The sequence below is a fragment of the Strigops habroptila genome, chromosome Z (assembly GCF_004027225.2).
Source record: "Strigops habroptila isolate Jane chromosome Z, bStrHab1.2.pri, whole genome shotgun sequence".
In the NCBI taxonomy this organism is placed as follows: Eukaryota; Metazoa; Chordata; class Aves; order Psittaciformes; family Psittacidae; genus Strigops; species Strigops habroptila.
In genome coordinates this window covers 54,132,326-54,149,052 of record NC_044302.2, presented here as the reverse complement: position 1 = coordinate 54,149,052, position 16,727 = coordinate 54,132,326, and the positions used below count along the sequence as shown (strand labels likewise).

Here is a 16,727-nt window from a genome sequence, read left to right as displayed (position 1 = left end):
GTTTCTGTCCTGTAGAGTAATAACGAAAACAGCCCCAGCTTCTGCTTCCTGGCTGTGCACACTCCTTCTATTATTAATGATGTGAAGAAGGATACGACAGTTTCCTGAAACTGTATCTGACCCCTGTTTGGTGTCAGGCTCACTTATATCATCTACCAATGATAAAAGATTGTTTAGAAGTGGCAGAGCAGACAGGACATGTTTCTGTAAGTGCCTAGTGTAAGTTTTCAAGTTCAAGGTCTATTTTTGATAGATACATATGTGTTCATTAAAGCTAACAGAGCACCAGTGAGTAGATGCATGAGACACTTAAATGCATACCAGCACTTCCTCAAGTGACCTGCCAAAAATGTCAAGCTTACAATACTTCAAAGAAAGCTTTTTCCTCAGAAAATTAGGAGCAGCTCCCAGTCCAAAGCAAGTCCTCCTGTTCTGTGGCAGTACTAAGAGGCTCCATTGTGCTGTCTGGGTTGGTACCGTTAACCACGACAGCTACGACATGCACTACTTTAGATTCAGGGATTTCTTTCACAGGAAATTCTTCTTGACCCTGAGAAATGTTAGATTGTTTCAAGTAATTGATTACAGAAGTTTTCAGGGAATTGATTTTGCTCCTGTTCAACTGAACAGAAAAAAAACCTTACTGAGTTGAACGGTGTAGTCTGAGTCCCTGTACTTTTATTATCTTATGTTGAGATTTGATATTTTCATCATAATTTTGTAAGTCTTAAGGTCTTTTGACTTTCAGCTAATGAAATTCTCCTTCTCATCATGGCCATTACTTAAACCAGCAAAACCAGCGTCCCCATATTTATTTTAACCTTTTTTTCCAAACTTTGTTTTTTTAAGATACAATTCATTTTTGATGACACTACCACAGAGAACAGGTTTTTGAAAGTTCATTGTTTAAAGCCCAGGAAAATCTATTTTGGATCCAATTAGTGCTGACAATTAGGACATCACAAAAATTTTAGCTTTGTACTTAGAGAATCAGACCAACCTACATTCCTTACAGAAGATTGCTGAAATTTAAAAAGAAAATAAAACCTGTAAACTATTTTTTCAAATGTTGCTCATGTGAGATCCTAATGTAATAAATGAATACTTTCATATACATATAGGTTAAAACCCTATCTTCTTAGAAAGTTCATGATTTTTTCTTGCATGTATTGGTTGGCAAATATTTTACAGCATATTTGTTAAGAATTATTAATCTGTTCCCTTTCAAACATATACTTAGAGTATTTGTGAATAGCCTCGAAAGAGGCAGTAGTGAAGATGTTTCTTAGGTAGACTTGCATGCTTCTGGGGAACCTGCTGCCTCATTTATTGTACCTCCACAGAGTAATGAAGCTCTGAAACAGTAAGGAACTACCATGAAGCTGCTGGTTTAGGCTTACCATAACATGTAGTCTTTTATTTTCCATGTGCAGAACTTGGACAGTAATAATTTGTGTTGTAAAATAGCGGAGTATATACAAGAAGTATATATACTTCTTTGTCATATGTACCCTTTCCAGCATCCTTCTGAATACAGGATTCTTCTGTGCTACTGTAACATATGATGTGGTGTGCATCTATGTCAATTTATTTACAATACCGCTTGGTTCATTAGCCATGACATAGGAACATAAAAAACCACCTCACCAGGTTAGACCCCCCCCTCCCCCAAGCACAGTATCTGTAACTGTTTTTTGAGAAAGCCACTAAGAGATGCTGTTCAGGAAGACTGTGTACACCTGGCTACTTTCTGCCGTTCATTCTCCTTTTATTCCCCCAGAAGCCACACAGTTTTTTGTGCTAGAGTGTCTCTTCATAGGCCTTTTAATTATCTATTTATGGTCTTGTTGTCCATGAATTTGCCTAATTGCTTTTCAGATCTTCTGATACTACCTGTCTGGATGCAAGCTTCAGAATCGCATGGCCATCTGTCTAAAGGGCTCAGTCTTATGTGTTTTAAACTAATTTCCATACTAGTTTTGTTGAAGATGCCCTCTGTTGTACTGCAGGATTTTAAGAATGAAAGCTCCACGTGTGGCTTAGCCATCACCTTCAGGGGTTTTTAAAACTTTACCATGCTCATCTCAGCCTCTTTGTCTTCAATACGAAGTATCGACTTTTTCAGTCTCATCTCCTAAGCCACCTGGTCTGTCCCCTTGCTCATTTATTTGCCCTTTTTAACGTGTTACAGTATAATTCCATTTCATTATTCATGAGAACATAGCAATCATAAATAAATGCAATGCTCAAACTGCGGGTACACCACAGCTCCAAAAATGGGAAAAATTATGCCCTGTCTTCTGACAACACCCATCAGTTTTTGGCTTTTTTTCCTGCTATTCTCACAGAGCTAATAACTTCAGACTACAGTAACCAATGACACTGATTTTTCTCCACCTCTGTGACTGCCAGCTACAAGTTTAGTAACTTGTAGTAGTAGTTTAGGCTATTTTCCATAGCTATACAACCTTACATTTACCCACAGAGAAGTTTATTGGCTAACATCTAGCCTAATCAGTCAGTTTTGTGAGTTTCTTCCCAAGTGAGTCAACAGTTGGTTAACCAGAAGAGCTTAATGGCATGTGCAGAGGTGGAGATCTCAGTTTTTACTCTCTCCCTTGTGCCATTGATGAAAATGTTGAAAACTAAACCCAGCATCATTCTTTGGGGAACCATACTGCTGACTCCTCACCGTCCTGGAAGATGACCGTTTTGCTTCCAATCCTGTAATCAGCTTTCAAGCCACAAAGATTGTTCCTACAGTCCTGTGTGAATGTAGTTTCTTGAATATCCTGTAATGTTGAACCTTGTTGAAGACTTCTGTGTCCACTAGATCCAGTTTGCTTGGGACACAACTGAAGCCATGCTGACTCTCTCCCACAGTCCATGCTTATCCAGGTGCTCAGGGACCTTTTTATCAGCTATTATGGCACCAGAAAAGGAACTCAAGACTCCCCAGTCTGTAATTTAAAGGATGCCAGTCCCCTGACATAGTAGCTCTTTGAAAACAACAGCTTATGCACCATGTGAAGCAGTTCTGCCATTTCCCAATTGCATTCTTCCAGGAATCTCACGACTGCCACCCTAGATAGCTGTTAGCATCTAACATTCCTATATTGTCTCATATTATTCTAAATTTCCTTCAACTTCATTCAGCTTCTCTGACATCTCTGCTACAAGAAACGCACAAGATGCAAGAAACCCTTCCATGTTTCAGCTGGAAAGGCCAACACGAGTAATTCACTGAACTTCTCTAACATACTCTATAATCCCAGAGAGTATCTTTCATGCGTGTGTTATGAGATGGCCCCACTGACTCCCTGCGTCCAATTCTACTACTTTTTTACTAATGGTTTGAGCATCTTTTCTACAGAGCTTTTCAAATTATTTCTGAGCGCTTTTAATTTTCTGTTTACAATTGACCTTCTAGGCTTTAGGGCTTCCATTGGTCTCTTCATGCATGCAGGCAAGCTTTCTTTAATATATTTTTAGATGAAGCAAATAGCTGTTTTTCTGTCAGTGAAGATGACAATGAAAACTGAATTAAAAACCCCACCAACAACCCAAACCTAAACCACATCCTCCAGAACAAAGCAGCAAATTCCCTGTAGAATAAATGACAATGCAATTAAAAGGTATTACTTTTCTTTAAGAAAGTTATGAGAAGTGGTAACTATTGTAACTTTTAGTCACTGCTGTAGGTTGCCAGCATGAATGTGGGAAATAGTAATCCCATTGCGCATGAGCCTAGCACAAACCCTGTGCAACCATTTAATAATAATAAAAAAAAGAAGTCTAAGTGGGATTTAATTAACAGAGAGGTCTATTTTAGCCCTTCTGAGCTGGAGTGAATTTCACCTTTACTTGTCAGCTGAACTTGACTGATTTGACATTTATGAGTCGAAATTTTTACATATTCATCAGGCTGGAAGGAAAATGTATTAATGCAAAGGGATTGTTGCCGAAAAGAAAGACCAAATCCAGAAAGTGAGTAAACTCTGGTGGGAATGTCTATAAGTGCAGAAGTCTACTGCTGAAGACAGCTGGAAAGAGCTGCCTGCTGTCTCCTAGGGCTGTGGCAGAGTAGGCATGTGCATGCACACCCCACAGCATGCCACAGGCTGAGCATGTCCTCAAAATAACAGTCACAGAATGGTTTGTGTTGGAAGGGACCTTAAAGCTCATCTAGTTCTAATCCCCTGCCATGGGCAGGGACACCTTCCACTAGACCAGGTTGCTCAAAGCCCCGTCAAGCCTGACCTTGAACACTGCCAGCGACGAAGCAGCCACAACTTCTCCGGGCAACCTGTGCCAGTGCCTCACCCCCCCTCATAGTAAAGAATTTTGCCCTAATGTCTAGCCTAAAATCTCCCCTCTGTCAGTTTGAAGCCATTCCCCCTTGTCCTATCATTACATGCCCCTGTAACAAGTCCCTCCCCAGATTTCTTGTATGTTCTTATAATTTTCTGACAAAGCTGGTATTTCAGTCTGTGCTGCTTCTCTGAACGATGATAGAGTTTATCAAAGCAATAAGATAACTTGCTTTCAAATTCACGCAGAGAAGGTAGAGGCATTTTTGCTATGTAGACACAAAACTGCTACAAAATGATTCATGCACATTTAATTGATAGTTTTGTGCTACAAATGCTGAAGGAATCAAGAGCCAGAGCTATCAGCATTATAACATCCTGATTTCACCCATTACATTTAAAAAGAAGGTAGTTTTACTGTGCAAATTTCCACCTCTGGTTCCCATCCAAAAGTCTTTTTCTTTATGATATTGTATAAGGGTGATGGGAGGATGATTTCAGCACAAGTCACTGTTTTCTGTTTTCAACAGATACAGGAAGAGTTAAAATGTACTTATCCATTTTGAGATAAATCACTTGTTCTTGTTAGTAGAATATTCAGAAACAACAGAGCATAAGCATTCATAATTGTGCAGATGATATCACTGGCTGATAAAAGACTGTCCTCTGGCCCCCAGTTTGGAGACATCTTTTCGCTTGAGTTTTACTTGCTGTGATTCAAGTGAAAGAAGTATTAGGAGGACTGGGTACTAAATAAGTATGAAGAAAATTTAAAGTAATTATTGTTTCTTTGCCTGCCAACTAGAATAATTCTATTACACTTTCAAACCTGTGTCTGTGACATTGAAGGAGTTATGCCCCAGAGCAACTGAATTTTCTGTGCACTGAAACTTTTTAATTATACAATATATCACATTCCATGATCTCAGTGTTATTTTAATTTCCTTCTTTACTTTTTAAAACCAGAAGATACTTAATTTAAAATCATATATTAGCACATCATTAAAGTTGCAGTTTTTGGATACACAGCAGTAAGATGCCAAACCAAACATTTTCACAGTACAGCTATTTGAAAGCACATACGTAGATTTCAATGGGATTTAAGCTGCAGCTAGGTGTTGTTCCTGGACAGGACTGCAGCCCTGATTGGGGGCCTCAGTTTATTAAATTGTGTAGGTATCTACATCACATCTATACAGTAAGCTCTTTGTGAAGAATTAAAAGGAACAATCACTCAAATAAAGATGCATTCCCTTTTTGCTTTATGTAGAAAATATGATGCCTTTCAGACTCATTCTCTGGCTGTCTTGCCTTCAGGATTTGACCTCCTACATATTTTCAGAGTGTGCCTAAAGGCTCACATGACAAAATGGGGGCAGAGGACCTACCCCTCTCCTCTTGCCAAGTACAGTGGTTGTAGAACTCACCTGAGAGAAGTAACTTCTCCCCCACTGACTATTGCCCTGTTATACCCAACTTTTCATCTATCGAAACTCACACTGGCGTGTCTGCCTGCACCTGCAGAGGGGTGCCTAAATCAGGAGGCAGAAGGCACTTGCTGTAGGGCCTATGGTAGCTATACCTGCTGCAATGCAGAGCTTGAAGGCTTGGGCTCCCAGGCACAGATACTCAAAAGAAGAAAAATTCAGACAACAAAAGACGCTTTACTTTTTATTGAAAATGTAAAAATCATGTGAATCATGTACAATATTTTCTCATAAGGAAAATTTAGCTGTTTCATAACGTTTCACAAAACTGTAAAACATTTCATTTTTATAAAGACTTTTTCATAAAACAAAGATGAAACTAAAGTAGTATTACAAAGCTATTTTCTAAATCGCCAACAGAGAACTGAAAATGTTTAACAGATTAATTCCTAGAAGTGGCAGGAGGAGGGACTCTTCCATTTGTAAATCTGCAGAAGGACACATAAAGGTATGGAGGGGCATGGGTTGGTTTTTTTTTCTCAAAATGTTTAAATCAAGTGACATGTTAAGAACAGTACAGATGTGGATTCATAGGATGGTACAAGTTCTAGGACTGCATTCCTCTACACTACTTCAAACAGTGCAACAGTGATTCAGTGTAAATCTCTACAGTGTTTCATTGATTCAATACTTGTGTTCAAGTATGTGTCCATGAGAATGATCAAAATCTCCATTTAGCAATTTTAATTTTCTTGTTTATAATATGCTATAAATTACAGTAGATTATCCCCTTCAATGTTTCTAAATCAAATGAAATGATTTCACAATACATTCTGTAATAACCTGTTCAATAATGTTAGCTTACTCACCTCAACATCTGTTGCAAAATACACAAGATCATTCTGACTCTGAATGCCAAAAATATAGAATAAAATTAAAAAGGGCTTTATTTCCATATACAACAAAACTATTCACCTAAATTAAAATAAATTCAAGATAACATGACTTTGTTTTGGCAACAGAGTGACGACCCTACTGAAAATAAACATTTAAAATACTAGTTACTATTTTTTAAAAATTCTGATAAATGTATCCAAAATTGTTCATATAAAAATTAAGTACAAAAATGTCAGAGGTTAAAACAAGTTTGCTGTCTAACCAAAACAGTTAAGGATGTCTGGCAGGCAAAAATAAATTAATTTGATTAAATTATATGTAATCTGATAATATTTGGTCTGAAGAAGCGTGTGTGTGTACGTGTGTGTGTGTTTATAAATAATAAGATGATTGCAAAGAGCTGAAATCCAGCCAGCCTGACAGAGGTCAACTCTTCTGTTGCATTTTTTGCGCATAGAAGTCCCTGCATGTCTCACAGCACCGCTGATACCACCTCATGTCTTGACAGAGGTTCTTCTCTCGTATCACCCTGCAGTACACAGGCCACTGGTCTCCCAGGCACTTGAACGTTAAAGCAGCTGTGAAACAACAATAACAGCAAAATAAAATACACATTACTGGTACATTTATCAGTGAAGAATCAGGTAACGAAGGTGACAAGGACACCAGAATTGAACCTGGCAAAGGGAAAGGAGGACAGATGTAGATATTCAACAAAAGAAAGACGAAAAAATTGCTCCGGCTGTCAATATTTTCAACATTACATTTTTTTAAAGCCAGTTTAATTTCTAAATTGGATTTAGTTACATTGAAGCTAATTGGTTTAATGTCATGCAGCTGTCTCCTCTTGAAAGGATGAAGTCCATCTTTCTGCCTTACACAGAGGCAGGCAGGGGTTGAGGCCAGGGCTACATGGGAGCTGCAGAGCCAGGTCCAACAAAGCTGCATGAAGCAGCAGCTCCAACTGAAACTGCCCTCAGCCTGAGACAGAAGTTGTCACTGGAAAACCAGGAAGCCTCAGCTTGAATAATACCAGAATGGAGTTCTCAATGACTCCTACAAGAGGGGTTATTTTCTTTTTAATCAGAGGCAGGTAGGGAAATGTAGGAATTAAGGCATGGAGATTGCTGTTGGTTTTATGATCAGCTTTTGCTTAAGAAATCAAGACCTTGTGTCATGTTGTCATAAATGGAAAATGAACAAAACTACACGACATCTTACATCATCTTTCTTTGTAAGTGAAATAATCTACCAGACCTTTAATTTTGTCTGGCTTCTTTGATCAAAGAACCAGAAACATATTGTCTGGCTAGCTTGAACACTACAGATGCCACAGTACGAGGCACTTTTACAACATCTGAAGACAGCAAGTCCCATGGTACATTTCTAACACAAATCCATTTTATCTAGAATAACAGAACTTAGTGTGGAGTCAATGACAGTTGATACATTGGCAAATATACTTGTCCAGACCTAAATGCACACTGTGCATTGCTTACCTTTTTCTCTTCTCTCAAAGTACATTCAGAATGTTGTTGTTGGTTTTCTACTGTCTTCTGCTACATCAGTCTGATTGTATCATCCTCTTTTTAATCACTCTAACGGATCTTTCCACCTCCATGTCAAAGCCAGGCTATTAATCCTTACCTTCAACTTTTCATGTCTTCACCCAGTTATTCAGGTTGCTCTATGAGTAGTCTGTTTCTGCTTTCCAACTGGGAATCCTGGCTACCAAACTGTTCTTCAGAAACCTTCTAAAATGACAAGGATATCACCCTAGCCTGAAAAGCCATCGTTTGGTTTAGTCTACATAGCTACATAGGCTATGTTTAGGCTAGCTCCTCCCATGGTTGTTATAACTATTCGGCTCTCTCCTGCAGTGATAAACATTCAGATCCAGAAGCCTGACTTTTCTTGTATGCCTGTTGTAGAAAACAGGCATATTTTCATTGTGTCGTCTTCTTGTGAAGCCATCTGTTCATTATCCACCAGTTTTGTTTACAAAAGCCTCTTACAGTGGTTATTATAGAAGGACCCTGGTACCAAATTTGGATATTTTGTACATTCTGTTATTTAAACTGTAGTGCATACATGGAATTAACATGGGAAAACAGTGAAAAATAGGGCACAAGAAACAGACATCATCCAAAAATCATCATAAACACTGAACTGGAAAAAGGTTAATCTCACAGAAGATTTGAGTTACTTTCCTTTTTTAACACAAGGGAAAGAGAAAAAACTGAAAGCACACTTATGAAAGAGTAGAGATGGAGTAATCCACATCAACTTCCACTAGCTCTACGCCCCAATCCGGAGGATCTATTCTGCATAGTAGTAATGTAACTGGAAGCCAAAATAATCATATGCAAGCGAAGCATTGCACTATGTATTTTGGAGATGTTAATGTTTCTCCCGGATTGCATTCTGATTCCTGCTGAATGAGGTTGACCTGTAGATTACTGACATCAATGCTATATAATCCATTCTACAAAGGCAGCATAACCAAATCTTCTTTTGTGCATAATATGTCAAATTTTAATGAATCTGAAGCTGTATTTTTTTTCTGTGAAACCCTGTGATTCTCTTTAGTCTGTAACACAAAGCTGCTTAAAGCTCACCAGAGAGAAAGCATCAGTGATAGAGAGATGGCGTCTTGATTCTAAGAGATCGGTTGAACAAAGAAAGATAAATTACGAAGGGTGACCTTAAACCAAAAGTGAAATAGCAAAGGAGAGGGCCATAAGCAACAGCCGCAATCTCATCCAGCAAACTGAAACAATGACTACTACACAGAAATGTTTAAAGGTAAAAAATTTCAAAGAAAATACCCTTCGCTGACTTAAAAGAAGTATTACACACAGCCTGAAATGTCAGACTTGCTTTCCATGCAGGAGTAATCTATTTGACAGGAGGGTTTATCTTAATGAGGGCTCTGGAAAATCCGCTGGAAAGGGCATGCAGTCTTACAGCAAGCTTTTGAATATTCCCTAAGTCATGCCTAAGGAGCAGATGAACAGCATGGGAGCTAATGGTAATACCATCATCAACAGCCCACTAGGAAATAACAATTAACAGAATTAACAGTTCTGTAGTCATGCAGTAACGTAATTTCTTTAAAACCAACAGAGACCTGAGTTCCTCCAGGAACAGCAAGTGTCTTCATGTTACTAATTTTCCTTCACACATTCTAATCCATCAGGCATAGATTGTAGGCATTTGAACTAAAGACAAGTAGAAAGAGATATCTGCATTTAAGGAACAAATAATGGCCTCCTTGATCTCACAAATATTATGAGAACGTAGTTTGCCCAGCTTACAAGAGAAAACAAAGTATTTTCTTACTTTAGATGGGTTTGATAAAATTGAGTGCACAAATATATATATAAACATATATAATATGTTTATCATCTCTCTAATATAAACACATATTCATTTAGGATGTTTTTATCTGTAACATGGTTCTTCCTTGGATAACAAAACCCTTCACCATTCTGAGCTACAGTCTCTGATGTACACACTGGAAAACTGAGGCAGAGAGACAAGTTTCTGCATAGAATTTACATCACCTGAGTCCTAGCCCTCTGGGATAACCTCTACTCTGTGGACAGAAAGAACTAAAAAGAGATTTCCAGCAGGAATGAGTCATTTTGACTGCTTACCTAACCTGGGTGATGTTATTGTGTTAACATTAATTTTCTCATTGCAGGGGTGGAGATGACAGGGTCTGTAGGCCGCAGGCTTTTCTGAGGAAAAACATTCATTGCCATGCCTTCCTGTGATCTTGTGCATGCACTGGATGACTCGGGACTGCATCCCTTTGCCACAGGTGATGGAGCACTGGAACACACAGAAGACATATATTCATTGGAAAGTTATTGCCTGTAAACATGAAGGTGAAATGCCAGACAAGGTGAAGTCAATGACTGCTCCTTCCGTTGTCAGCTTTCCAAGATTTATGCCTTCATTCTGTTAGCTAAATGCAAATCAACTGAAAAAGCACAAATAATTTCGAAGTACTAACTGAAGGACTGATTCCAGCACCCTGTGCTGTAAAAGTCCATTCTGTAGAGCCTATGATGAAACCAAAACAAAGCAATGTGCCTGAAAGGAGTAGGGCCTGTTCTCCTATATCCGCATCCTAATTTATTCTTATTAGAGTTGAAAGAGACAGAAAAAATATAATGCTCAGAGACACTGATGGAGAGAAGTGTCCAACAAAATACATACTTCCCTCTTCACTGTCCTTTTGTGAACAAAATTTCACAGGACCTAAATTACTTTTGTAATATGTCCATTGACATATCTTCTATTACTTTAACTACAAATTCCCACCTCTTAATGATTTCGACTTAAGTACTCACAAATTTCATGAAGTTTTGGAGAAATTTACTATAGGGGACATCTTCAAATAGTAATATATTGCTTGCAATGAACAATATAAGCACTGTCTGAACATTTATGCTGCTACCATCCACATAATCCTGAAAATATTTTTATCTGAAAAATCTTAATTACATAAATATTCAGAATACATTTCCTTGGGAGGCTTCAAGTAACACCTGAAAAGATACTGAAATGAGAAAAATAAGGAGGGGGTGCTATAACTAAAGAGGTTTCCTAACCATTCTGTCCCAAGGTGGAGATGGGAAAGTATAGTTTTCCGCAAAGACAGAATAGTAGGAAACACTAAAGGGGTTTTTACCCTTTAGCTTTGTTTATTTATGTGCTTTTGAGTGATATTTTAAACACTGTTACTTGGACACATGCCAAATGGGAAATAGATGGCTTGTACCCAAATATATACATCAAAAGAAGTGAGACTTGTGTTCTGGGCTCATGGCACTCAAAGGAAGGTATAAGACACTAGGATATACACTTGAAGGGTGTTTTCACAAGGGACTGAATAAGGTCCAAAGCATAGTTCAGCTTGTAACCACATGAAATCAAACACTGGCATTCTATAGAGACAGCAAGTAGAATTGATTTTGCTTCTGTTCTCAGCGATGTGTATCAGTAATAACTCCATAAAGTCAAGAAAGAGCTATAATTTCTTGCAAAGTTAATCAAATACAGCCTGCATGAGCCAAGGCATATGAAGATATTCAATTATGAATACATAATTCTGTATTCAATAGCAACCACAGCTTAAAATATGAATAAACATGCTGTTTACAGGAGGGAATCCAGCTGAAGACTTTTCAAAGTAGAAGTCTGTCATCAACTTCGAATTTAGTATACTGCTTTTAAATTGCATGAGAAAAAGCCTCTGAATGGAATTTCTTTTTCTGAAATGTCTGCCTTTTCCCAGTACAGTTAAAAATAATCTGACTTCCTATAATGACCAAGATTATGCACATGGTAAATATGTATAATCACACATATGTATACTCAAATTTAATGACCAGTAGCAGCCAGAACATCAATCATAATCTTCCCAAAATTCCAGCCACTTCTTTGCTTCCTCTCTCCATAATTTCAGAGAGGTTTCTCTTTGGATTATTTTAATGTAATAGCAAGTGAGACAATGGACTAGAAAAAAAAAACCCAACAAACAAAACCTCAAAAAAAGAACAAAAAACCCCCCAACAAACCAACCCAAAAATCCTAACACCTGAGAATGAAGGAAATATGAAGGTAATATGCCAAAGATAATACGTTTAAAGTAGTAAGACAAAGATAATATTTAAAGATTATTATAATGATCTTAACTTAGAATGATTTTGTACAAAGTATTGGGTTTTTTTTTCCATTCTGTAAAAATCTTGCATGTTTATTAACCAAAGTCAGAGAATGTGTGAGCTTGGAGTATGTATGTATCTTTTATCAGCTACAGAGAAAGAGAATAGGATAGGCAAGTGGATCTGGTACGTAAGATTTCCTGAAAACAATTTATTTGTCCTTAACCTTTGGTTATCCTAAAATGAGTAGGCATAACCTCACCATCTGGAGTACTGAGGGGAAAATGGGATTTGAAAACTCTAGACCTCTGCTGACAAAACAGGCTCCAATGGTTTACCTGCTAATTCATGATGCATAACAATTCATGCTTGCAGGTGCCTTTGTGGAGAGCACCGTAGTAACAAGCACAACTTCTATCAAATAAACTCTGCCCTGAAAGCTTCTCATGACTGCAACTGAGACAATATGCAACAAACAGACTGTCTTTCAGCTAATCAGTGATTAGGCCCTGAGTTTCTATGCAGAATTTGGCAAGATTTTGGTATTAATTGGTGACTTAACAATTGTAATTAGTGAATTAACAATTTCTTGAATGACTGAGCTGCTACTGACCTTTCTGAGATATTTCAAAGAGCACTATGAAGCATTCAATATAGTTTTCTATTCCAAGATGTATTCATCTTCAAACAACTAATATTAGTCTTACATGACCTACTTATTAACATCCCAACTTTAGAGGAAGAAACTGACACCAAAGGATGACAAAATAAAATGTCTTAGTTAATATAGCAAATATGTGGCGAAGCAGAAAATAAAAAATTCACCTCGTTTCATATTCTTTTCACAGAAATGCACTAATTTTTAACTTTGTATTTATTCTAATTTTATAAAACTGAGAACATTTATTAAGTCTTGTAAGATGTTTGGGGAAAACTGTGAAGAGGCAGGGCTACCACACTGATTTGCAATCAAAAACTTTCAAAGCCAGACTGATCAGTTTACAAATAAAGAGGTTTTTGCAAACCACTAGTGTTTTCAAATCAGCTGGGAATCTGACAGTCAAGCTGTGCTCTTCCCTGTTCACACATCAGCAGCAGCAGCAGTGTCTGACTTCAGAATGAAGAATTCTACTGATTGGAAGCTGGGAAAAAAAAAAAATCTTTTTTATCACATCTATATTATCTCACATTCAAGGTAGTATGAAATAGGGAAAACACACTTCAGGTACGGCATTTAGTAGTGCATTTGCTAGCTACAGAGACAAACAGTGAGAAATATCTTTGTCTTCATGAAGTGGTCTTAAACCTGAATTTGTGCTGCACGCATATCAGCCAACTGCTGGTATAACTAGAGCAGTCACTGAATATTGGAGGGTAAAAGGCATCATAATATTTTTCTTTTTCACTCTGCAGAGCTATGGACTTTGTCCAGTTTCACTAGGAAACACCTCAACTCCGCAAACCAGCTAGATGCAACTCAGAGCAACCCTCATTTTGATGCTCATTTTACTGCATATGCATGGGTACATTCTAGCTGAAGAAGATTCTTCCAAAACTGTCTCCTAAGGCTGCCTCACTTTTGGATTTCTCTCACTGAAAATATTCAACCTGAGGCAAATACCTCTCACTGGATGTACAGCTGTCACATTTTAGGTAGCACTTGCGGTATGTAGCTAAAGCTGCATAGCTTCTCTATACTTCTGGAGTTTGCATGTTTAGAATTTTAACAAAGCTTTCAACTTTGAGGAAACAAAAAATACTTTCATTTTTACATATTAAGCAGTGAATTTAATCAGAAAGCAATCTATCTGTCAAAACTGCTTGTATTTTCCATGATTTTATATATAAAAATAAAGTTTACATACATAAAATTTACAGAAAATGCCAATCTGTAGCAACTTGCATCAGTTCAGCAGGTCAGAGAAGCTGTGGCTGCCCTACCCCTGGCAGCGCTCAAGGCCAGGCTGGACGGGGCTTTGAGGAACCTGGTCTAGGGGAAGGAGTCCCTGCCCATGGCTGCCATGGAACTAGGTGATCTTTAAGATCCCTTCCAATCCAAACCATTCTATGATTCTATGATTATTCCCACCCCCTTCACCTCCCAAATGTCGCTCTTGCACATGCTATACTTTCTTTTTGGTTAATTACATTTTACTCCTGACTGTTCAGATGACCTACACTTTCAGGCCATGTAGTGATTAGTAAAAATTCCCGTAGGACAACTGTGTTTGTAGGTTTAGACTAAATGTTCTAATATGCAGCCAGAGGTTTTTTTATGAGGCTGTTAATCTGTGCATTTTGGATACAGTCCTAAAGGTACTGTAAAACCGTTCAAGCAGCAAGACATGTAAAACATTCCTGTTAAAGATTACAAAAAAATCCTGGATAAATACAGTTAACAGCTATGTTTTTTGAAAGTTTTTCTTTCTTTCAAATAAAATCTACCCACTCTGTTTGAATTTTGTCCTACTTTTGAACTTCTTCTAGACATAATTTCAAGGACAGAAACCTAGGCGTTAAATATAACAATCCCTATACTTGGCATGCACACCCGTTACCCAAGATTCCTTCTTTCTATTCCCTGCCAAAGATATATATTCTGGAGAGAATACATATTCCCAGGGCCAACAGCTGAGGAAGTTGCTGTAATGTGTTAGCTGCTTCCAGCTGGCCTTCGTAAGAAGTAGGAATTCCTAAATTAAGGGAAAAATTGTCACTGGCAGACAGTAATGGTCAAAATGCATCTTTCTGCCAAGACAACAGGCAATCACTGCAGAGGCTGATACAATCCACAGTGAAAAACCTAATCTGTGACAATATTAACAGAATTGACTTGGACAATTTATTTTCAAGAATAAATGGATTGTTCAATAAAAAGTTTTTATAAGTCTAAGTAGCATTCAAAATGGAGAGCGATCTGCTTATAAGGAAACTCAGTGATGAGTCCTACTGGAAATTATTAGCAAAGCATTCCTAATCATTTATGTATAGGTTCATCAGTTCCAGCATTTAAGTGGTTTCAACCTTTTCATAAAGTGAATGTGAAACAAGGATAGCAAGCAATCAGAATTGAGCAACAGGATGCATATTTGCTGACATGCTTGCCATCTTTTTTGTGTAACTTTTATTTTTATGAGTTTTACTTCTGAAGGCAGGCAGTAGATAAAGAGGTGCATCTGTTTTCAACAAAGAGTTTATACTGAGTTTAGTAATATTCTTAAATGTTATCTAAATAAAGCAAATAATCTGCAATTTATTTCAGCACTTTTTTTTTTTTTTAATAAAAGCATTTATGAATTGCATAAGTAATAAAAAAAAGAGGGTCTAATGGATCCAACCTAAGATGGAGTCCGAGTTCTCCCATGCATCATTTCCAGGAAGGTCTTTCTGTCTCTCTCATTTCTGACACACCCAACACCTCAGTATGCCAAATTTAAAATTCAGAACTTGTGCTAAGCTTAGCTGAAAAAATTTTGCTGTTGGTCTCCTAAGTTTAGCAAGTTTGAGTTGTCCTTATTTCTTTCCCCCTCCCCCCTTTTTCTTTCTAGCTCTTCTTTCTACAGTAACAATTGCTACTGAATAACTGTTCAAAAACATAAGACTTTAAAGTGAGACAGGCAGAGCCACAGCTCACCTTAGACAAATGAGGCTAGAGATAAGGTTCCTGCTCTTTTCTCTTCTTTTTTTTTTTTTAAAAAAAAAGAGAAGAAATCCTGGTTAGCTTCCCATGCAGAACAATTCAGTTGTTTGGTGGATGATGTGAAACTGCCTTTGATAACAAGACAAGAAGCAATTGAAAGTTTACAAGCAAAATTTGGTTGAGGAAAGACATGTAGAATTTTGTGAAATATGATTATGAATGAAACAACAAAAAATAATTTTTTTCTAGGATAGTATATAAAAATCTATACTTGGGAGTATCATTACTTGAGAGTATCATTACTCATTTACTCTGAGTCGATACTGGGGTTTGACAGGCTTCAATCTTAGCAGGCTCGTTGGACTCAGCTCAGAAATAGCAAATTCTTTGTCTATATTTGAAACCCAGGTTCAGTTCCTCAATTTCCTTCTTGGATGAACTGATGAAACACAGTCTCCCACATAATGATTTAAAAATCTTGATGTCCTAGTGAAACTGGTTTATTTTGTTAGGACAGGTGGACTTACAAGTGCATTCAGGAAGCCTGCTTGGAGAACTACTGGTAGGACAAGAGTGTCCTTAAGCTCAGGGAAGGCTGACACAATACCTACTTCCTACTGGACTATACAAGGAAGAGGTAGAATACCCGTGAATTTTGAAGGGAAAATTTCTTGCAAGACTAAAGAGTTTTCTAATGTGGCCCACAGAACAGATTTGGATCCCCCTGGAACCAGAAAAAGAGCAAAAAGTAAAGGTATTTTTTTCTGGTGGATTC

General features: G+C 37.6%; 1 protein-coding gene across 1 annotated transcript in view; it reads right to left on the bottom strand.

Moving 5' to 3' along the window:
* Positions 1 to 5,968: 5,968 nt before the first annotated feature.
* Positions 5,969 to 16,727, bottom strand: part of ADAMTS19 (ADAM metallopeptidase with thrombospondin type 1 motif 19) — a 147,811-nt gene continuing 137,052 nt past the window's right edge. Inside the window, exons 22-23 of the mRNA XM_030470481.1 lie at positions 10,294 to 10,471; positions 5,969 to 7,212 (exon numbers count right to left, since the gene is read on the bottom strand). Of these exons, the coding sequence (XP_030326341.1) occupies positions 7,061 to 7,212; positions 10,294 to 10,471 (330 nt within the window). The 3' untranslated portion in view covers positions 5,969 to 7,060. The remainder of the gene's footprint in view (positions 7,213 to 10,293; positions 10,472 to 16,727) is intronic.